An 8613-nucleotide genomic window follows, 5' to 3' on the forward strand; every position below is an offset into this window, starting at 1 on the left:
AAGGCACTTCCCTCTTCCACACACTTCCCTTTGCCTTTAATTATAGTGCAAATGTGTGGAATTGATGCAATTCTTTATTGAAATAATTTTGAATTATATCAATATTTTTCTGCAGCTACAGTAAGAACCTGATTGTGCTCAGTCACTCTAAATCCTACTAGAATATGCACACAGTTCAGTGGCACTAACCACTTCAAAAATGAAACATAGAATCATTAGAAGAAAGAATTAAAAGCAGAAATACTTTAAATTCAGCAAAAAAACCTACATAGCAATGCCAAAATCTTAGCCAATTCATAACCAGTTAAGACTACACAAAAGCAAACATTATCTACAGAAACATTTCTTTTTCATATTCAATGTAAGAAGATGATAGAACTTTTCACTTTCAACTTTCAGCTGACATGACTAAAATCGTTGGGGTTGGGGATTGTTTTGTGCCAAATTACTTGGATTTTAATTAATTTCTGCTTTTTATGCACATTTGCTTGACCATTTACTTGTTCCAAGTCCTTTCTTCACCTTTCAGTGGTTAAATGTAAATGTGATTTTTCTCAAAGCACCAGTGCCAATGGACCAGTCATGATGTGGAGATGCCGGTGATGGACTGGGGTTGACAATTGTAAACAATTTTACAACACCAAGTTATAGTCCAACAATTTTATTTGAAAATCACAACCTTTCGGAGGCTTCCTCCTTCCTCAGGTGAATGTGGACTCCACATTCACCTGAGGAAGGAGGAAGCCTCCGAAAGGTTGTGATTTTCAAATAAAATTGTTGGACTATAACTTGGTGTTGTAAAATTGTTTACAATGGACCAGTCAGTAAGAGCTGCGTTCTTCTAAGGATACACATGGGCAAATCAATCTCCCATTGTTCTGAAGACAATTAAGAGCAATGCCGCTAACAGTAAACTGAGAACTTATCCAAATTACAGCCAGCAGCTTAAAGCACCACCTACAGAAGACTCCAGACTGATAGTGAGGTGTCCAGCTTAGATGTTTCCTGTGTAACAATACAGCTTTTTATTTGACAGTAGTACAGTTCTCATACATTACATATAAAATGTATGTTTTTTTTTAAAAAGATGAATACTCATTGGTTATTCAAGACTTTAAATTCAGAAAAGTGTCCCATGAATCGAAGACTGCGTGAGAAAATGAATTCACCAGCAGATGTGTTTGCACAAGTCCTTTTCTTTGAGGAACGTGGAACAGCTGCAGTTGTGAGGATTTCCCACATTTACCTTCCAGGAAACAGAAATGATTGAAATTAATGTAACTCCTTATTTCTACATCTACACAGCATTATGCCTGTTCACATACAGTCTAGCCAATACAGATTTCTTTCTCTTTATTTCTACATGTGGAAATGTCATTGTTACTGAATCCTGATTTGTTAGCTCATGACATTGAAGTTCAAATAAAAATGTCTACTAGTTCTTTTGAACTAAAAAAATAAAATTGGATTCTCTAAAAATTGGATTCTCTAATTAAACACGTGTTATTTACTCTCCTTTTTTTTTCAATTGCCTGTTACCATTTTTTCATATAGTCCAGGTTTCCCACATTTGACAGAAGGTTGGAAAACATTTGTTTGTTGCAGGTATTCCTGCTAAACAGAAAAATAATTCGCTATATGGTATGGTCTTTTTATAGATTTTAGACTTTGAAGACATTTTATTTGATTTAATGAAGAGTGGTGAGAAATTAGAATTTGTTATCACATGGAGTGGTTGAGGTGAATAGCACAGATGCATGTAAGGGGAAGCTAGATAAGTACACGAGGGAGAAAGGAATAGAAGGATATGTTGATGGGGTGAGATGAAGTGAGGTGGGAGGGGGCTCATGTGGAGCATAAACACCGGCATAGATATGTTGGGCCAAATGGCTTGTTTCTGTGCTGTAAACTTATATGTAATTCTATGCAATTTATCTTTTTACAGCCATTCCTGTGCCAATCCAAGAGGTCCAGGAGAAAGATTTCAATATTAGTGAAAGATCTTATTCTATTGAGATTGAAAGGACTTTTTAAATACTTCATTCTTATTTATCAAAACTGAAGGACAAATATGCCAAAGTGCTTCAAACCAATATAAAATATTGTTCATGTGGGTTCAGTCACCAAGAAGAGTAATATTCACCTGGTAGACATATCACAATAAGACTTTCTTCTTCACCACCTGGGCAGTGATCTGGTGGAGTGGTTCACCGGCAATTTGTAAAACCTGCCCAATTTTCATTCCATTAATTTAATTTGATTGGTTGGTCCTCATCTGAATAATTTCAGCCAGTTGCCAGCGCTGAACGAGCACTGACAGACAGCTCGCTGATGGCAGGAGGGATGGCAAATGCGGCAGCTGAGCTGAGCCGGAAATTGGAGGGACCAACGGAGGATAGGAAAATTTTTGTGGGGCCAGGAACAGGACAAAAATCATTGCCACAGCGGTTTTCGCCACATTTTCGGAGCAGCCTACAGCAATCCCATTAATGATCGCTGGTTTGGCCCGCTCCAAATATGCGGCAGGACAGACATCAGCGGGAACAGGGCAGTTAGCCTTGGGCTGGGATTTTTAGCCAACCACTGCCCTGTTTCTGTCAAAAGAATGAGGGGAAAAATTGGCTCCATACACTATGCTGCAGGTAGCAATAGAACTACAAGAATTCAAACCTATAATTAAACATCAGACTGCTTTACTACTGGGCATGCAATAATTGTATATCTATTTTTTGCTGTATGTGTATGTAAAATCTATCCTCTTATCAACTGCTATCAGTAGACAAAAGTAAGTTATATTCCTGAGGTCCTCACCAAGTGAACAGTAAATACAAAACCACCCTGAATTTATTCCATGCTCTGGCCATCTCATCTCTGTGAACAGGATGAACAACAGTTTGGAGAATGGAAATGGAACGAAGTAGCCAGTTGAACTATTGTCCCAGTACCTTTACATCTCAAATGCTCTTGCCAAAGGCAAGGAATAATACTGCAACTCTGATAAAGATTTTTCTGTGATTAGCTGTGGTAAATATGGGCAGTGAAAATTTTTGCTTGAGTTTTGTACTTTTCACTATAAATTATGAAAACACCAAATGACACTCTAAATGTCAAAGCTGAGGAATGTTAAGAACTTTCATCAGTAAAAATTAAATGATGGAACCATTTCCAAATAAAAACAGGAGAACTCTTGTCAATTTTTGTATACTTACTTTAAAATGCTTAGCTATACCCTCTTCTTTAAGAAGAAATCCAACTGGACCTAATTCCCTCAAAATATATATAGTTGTACTGAGTGCTTGATCTTGATGCCAGTTAACTAAATCAGTTACAGTTCTTCTCAACGGAGCTGCTCGCGACATGTCGAGAAAGGCTGAGGTAACCTTAAGTACCTGAAGAAAATTAAACAATGTGCAGTGAAATTATACAATTCATTCCTACGTGTCTGTCAATGTTTTTTCCTTAACTTACAGCAAGGGTCCATCAGAGTGGTTTACTTAAACATTATTAATCAAGTTGTAGTATTTTAACCTTGAGTGGTGTTACAAGTTTAAGATAACTACAGATACCTTCTGGAGTTCAGTGGCATCAGTCACTCCCATAAGTGACCTGCGTGTTACATCGAGTTACATCGAAACTGCAGCACAGAAAAAGGCCATTCAGCCCAACTGGTCTATGCTGGGTTTATGCTCCTCATGAGCCTCCTTCCTCTCTACTTCATCTAGCCCTATCAGCGTACCCTTCTATTTCTTTCTCACTCATGTGCTTATCCAGCTTCCGCTTAAATGTATCTATGCTATTTGCCTCGACTAATCCTTGTGGTAACGGGTTCCACATTCTTACCACTCTTTGGGTAAAGGAGTTTCTCCTGAATTCCCTATTAGATTCTTACTTTGATGGGAGCTGATTCACACTGTCCTTTATCTACTTGCACAATAGCGTAACCTTGGGGTGTAACAGTAGTACCCTCTTGTGACCTGAACCTTGTGTCTTTCGCATATGTTCCCATTGCCTCTGCAATCTTTCCAAAAGTGGACGGAGAAAACATTGGGAAAGACAAGGCCTGATATGAATCGATAAGCTGCCTTATTTCGCAATAAGGTGAACATACAGAATAGCAGTTATGATCAGACTCACTTAATTTAGTTAGTTCAAATCATTTTTGAGTAATAATACAAAATAAAAAATACACACTTCTCAAATCAGTGACTTAAACAAGATGACTTCTAACTGTCCTCCAGCACGTCTACCCTCTCACTCTACGAAAGCCCTCACAGCTTTCTCTTTAAAAGCAGGACTGATCCATTGCTTTGACATGTTTCCTAAAGTAGGGCACTCAAAATTGGACACAATATTCTAACTGCAGCATAACCAATGATTTGTATATGTTTACCTCTGATATAGGATTCTGGCCCCCACTTTAAAAAAAAATAGGGTCCTAGATTTTATAACAACTTTATGAATTGTTCTCCCACTTTAAAGATTTGTGTATCTGCATTCCTAAGTCTCTCTGCTGCTCTACTCCTTTTAAAATTTTACCATGTAGTATTTATTTCCTCTCCTTGTTCCTCCCAAAATGTTACTAACTAACATTTCTCTATATTACATTTTGCCTGACATCTATCTGGCCAATCTCCTAACCTGTCGCTTATAGTCCTCTTTACAGTTAACCATGTTCCTTATTTTTATGTTGACTGCAAATTTTGATATTGCACCCCTACACCCAAGTTCAGATCAGATATATATGCTAGTTGATCTCTTGTAGTGATCTCTTGTCTCTTGGGGACTCTGGATTAAGTGTGGTCATCAGGTGAAGTGGGGTTAGAGAGCTAAGGATAATTGGACCAAGGTACACAGACGTAATTCAGTCCCAATATTAGAGCCATACATTCTATCCTTATTTTTATATTTCCATTATGTTCCCATGTCCACAGTTATAATGGAAACTGTATATGTAAACTTACCATTGTAATTATACCCTCCTGCCAGTGGTGGCACTGCAGCATCCCCCACAGAGGGAGGGTGTAATTACAGCATGGTAAGCTTACACAGACAGTTTCCATTATAAACATGGACATAGGAATTTATAATGAGAAACTTGACAGGAAGTGCATACAGGTGTAAGACTTTAATATATATTATATACACACACATATAGAGACATATAGATATATTGTATGATAGATGGCTTAGTGAGATATACAGCAGAAATCAGGAAAGCAATGGCGTCCATTATATACTAAAAAATGGTAGATGGGTAACAACATTCTATGCGATACTATTTACACCTGTGGGTGGTGTAATCTGTGTTCAGGTAATTGCAATGATAAATGTGTAACACTACGAGCTAAAACACAATCTTTATATATCCAGCCTATTTAAAATAATTTGGTCTTACACGCCCTGACCACTGGGCGTTGCTGTAGCAACATGTGTCCTGTCAGTATAACCCTGTTCCCTAATTGTGTACTCTTATTGCACATTGACCTCAGGGAAAAATTGCACGCAGTTGGAAACAATCAATGTGGATTCCCAAACTCTTTATGCTACCTGCATGAAGCGGCCACTAAAAACTTTCCGTTGCAAAAGTCTTGCAGTGCAGACTAACCCCAGTACATGCAGCAATGAATAACCGTGCAAACCGCCTTTCCTGTTGTCCTAGTGGAAGCTCTCCCTCAGATGAGGTATTTACCTGCCATTCTATTATGCACTCCTATTAAATGGAAGTCATGATGTGGAGATGCCGGTGATGGACTGGGGTTGACAATTGTAAACAATTTTACAACACCAAGTTATAGTCCAGCAATTTTATTTTAAATTCACAAGCTTTCGGAGGCTTCCCCCTTCGGAAGCCTCCGAAAGCTTGTGAATTTAAAATAAAATTGCTGGACTATAACTTGGTGTTGTAAAATTGTTTACTATTAAATGGAGATCTCAGCCAAAACCTCTAGTTTTGACAGCTACATATGAATCCCACAATGCTCGCAACATGTAATTTTTAATGATAAGAGTACCTGAATACCTAAACCAGTAACTCCTCCTCCTCCCCCCAAGTCTACCCTTTGACAATCATCACCCCCTCCCCACTGAACAGAAAAATGAAGCCAGATAGCAAACCCCCTCCGCAAGAAGCAATCCAACCAGATAGCAATAAAGCCCAACAACCCCCTTCCTGACTAAGCAGAAAATGAGGCCCTGCAGTATTGATGCCCAATTCACAATCGCCTTCCACCTCTATTGAACAGCGAATCTAGATCTGTGCTAGCAAGCCCTAGATTACCCCTGACATGTAGTCTGAAAGTATGGTAATGCCAAAAACATTATTTACCCCATGTTTTCAAGAAGAGAAGGAAGATTGAACTATGTAAATGGAATTTGCTTTGACCAGTACTTTGTACGTTCACTTGCCATCTGCAAGCACACCAATTTAATGATTCGTATCTGGCCTCATTTTAGGAATAGTTTCTCAGTCTAGCTTCTAAAAGATTGGAAGAATGCACATGTGAAAGATACTATATCCAGTCAAGATCACAAGGGGGTCCTATAGCTAAAACCCTTGTGTTAGTTTTGATTCAGTGGTAGCACTTTCACCTGAGTCAGATGGTCATGGGTACAAGCCCCACTCCAGAGACTTGAGCACAGTACTGAGTGCTCCACTGTTAGAGGTGAGATATTAAACCAAGGCAGATAAAATATAATTTCATTGAAAAAGCCAAATTTAAAAGGCTTCTAACTGCAAGCCACAATGACAGGATTTAAATATTAATTCTGAGGAAAGGGGAAAAAGCATTTCAACAACGTAGGATGATACAAAAAGGGAGATGGAGAAATGTAGAAGAAAAAGCCAAATAATAGACAAAGAACTCGACCTCTCAGGTGGATGTAAAAGATCCTGTGGTACAATTCAAAGGAGAGCAGGGAGCAGAGCCCGGTATCCTGGCCAATATTTACCACCACCCCCAACCAATGCCACCAACACAGATTATCTGGTCAATTATTTCATTGCTGTTTGCGGGACCTTGCTGTGTGCAAATTGGCTACCACATTTCTGTACAACAGTGACTACACTTCATCATGAACTAATTGGATATCTGTAAACAATTTTACAACACCAAGTTATAGTCCAGCAATTTTATTTGAAATCTACAAGCTTTCGGAGGCTTCCTCCTTCGTCAGGTAAACGTTTACCTGACGAAGGAGGAAGCCTCCGAAAGCTTGTAGATTTCAAATAAAAATTGTTGGACTATAACTTGGTGTTGTAAAATTGTTTACAATTGTCAACCCCAGTCCATCACCGGCATCTCCACATCATAATTGGATATCGACCTTCCCCCGTCCTCTCTCTCTCTCCCTCTCCCTCTCCTATCCCCTCGGCCTCCCTCCCCTTTCCGTGCCTTGGTCTTCACTCCCCCCACCATGAGATGGGTCAGTCGGCAAAAAAAACCTCACCTACCGGCGGGAGAAGCTTCTGATATAAAAAGCAGATGTGGCGGGGCTGGGCGGGCGGTTATTTAATGATAAAACACGGACTCGATCGCCGGGAGCCTCAGCCGGCGGCGCCGCGTTACCATGGAGACGGGGCGCCGAGCGGGCTGTCCCATCGGCCAGTGCGGTGCCGGGTTAAAGGTGACGAGGCCCGGGCCCGGGTCCGAGCGGCGCCGTCCATTAGATCGGCCGAGAGAAGTGAGGCTGCCTGTTTGTTGCAGTTCGATATATTTAAACCGGGGAGTTCCGGATTCATTCAGAAAGACTTGGGATGGGGGGGGGGTTCTGGCGCACGTCGTGCGGCTCCGTGCAGGCCTCTGGCTTCAAACGAAACCGCGCACCGCGCCTTTGGTGAACGGCGGCCTGGTTTGTTGCCCCGTGACCCCGGTTGGCTCCAACGGGCGGCACCGGAGCTCCCCGTCCGGTGCGCCCCGCCCGCAGCAGTTTGCAGATCAAGCTTTGCCTTTAGCGGCAGCAACAAGAGGACTCTGCCTGTGTGAAGACAAAAATATGTCGCTGGCTCAGGCCAACTTTGACAAATGCAACTTACAACAACATTTAGTGCGCTTTTAACGACAGAGGGGTTCGGTTGGTATCGGTGGGAGCAACAATAAACCCCGGTAGTGCCTCTGAGACTAGGGTGCCCGATGTCCATCTATTTATATCTAAAGATGCACCAAACACTCCAACAACAACTAACCGTGTGGTTTGTTGACCAGGGGCTGGTTTGTAGGTTCTTTGGAATATTGCACGTAGTTTTGGGGGATTTTCTCTTAATTTCACTGAACATGGAAAATCTTTTAATTTTTTTTAAGAAGGTTTAACATTCACATCTGCTGTTCGCCCATAGTCAATATCTTGATTTTCCAGGCACAAGTACATGCAGTTTTTCAACGATGTAGTTCTGTGTGACTGCATCACCTGCCTATATTTCTGCCAGAATAATAAGTGTTGCGGCCTGGTTTAATTACTGCAGAGCACACTTTCCAAGGTAGTCAGGTTAATATTTGGAACTGCATCTGAGCTTTCTAAAAGAAATGTATATACTCGAAGAAGGCATCTTAGGTTAAAGGGATTTGGAAGCTAAACTATTTTTGGTTGTAAAGGCTCATTTAACAATTTATCATTTCA

The 8613-nt window shown here is 40.5% G+C and overlaps 1 protein-coding gene across 1 annotated transcript in view; it reads right to left on the bottom strand.

The window, feature by feature from the left end:
* zswim2 (zinc finger, SWIM-type containing 2) overlaps positions 1 to 7909 on the bottom strand; it is a 29588-nt gene extending 21679 nt beyond the window's left edge. Inside the window, exons 1-3 of the mRNA XM_067987697.1 lie at positions 7451 to 7909; positions 3210 to 3389; positions 1170 to 1246 (exon numbers count right to left, since the gene is read on the bottom strand). Coding sequence (XP_067843798.1) covers positions 1170 to 1246; positions 3210 to 3359 — 227 coding nt within the window. The 5' untranslated portion in view covers positions 3360 to 3389; positions 7451 to 7909. The remainder of the gene's footprint in view (positions 1 to 1169; positions 1247 to 3209; positions 3390 to 7450) is intronic.
* Between the last annotated feature and the right edge of the window lie 704 nt (positions 7910 to 8613).

The sequence above is a fragment of the Heptranchias perlo genome, chromosome 7 (genome assembly GCF_035084215.1).
Source record: "Heptranchias perlo isolate sHepPer1 chromosome 7, sHepPer1.hap1, whole genome shotgun sequence".
NCBI classification, from domain to species: Eukaryota; Metazoa; Chordata; class Chondrichthyes; order Hexanchiformes; family Hexanchidae; genus Heptranchias; species Heptranchias perlo.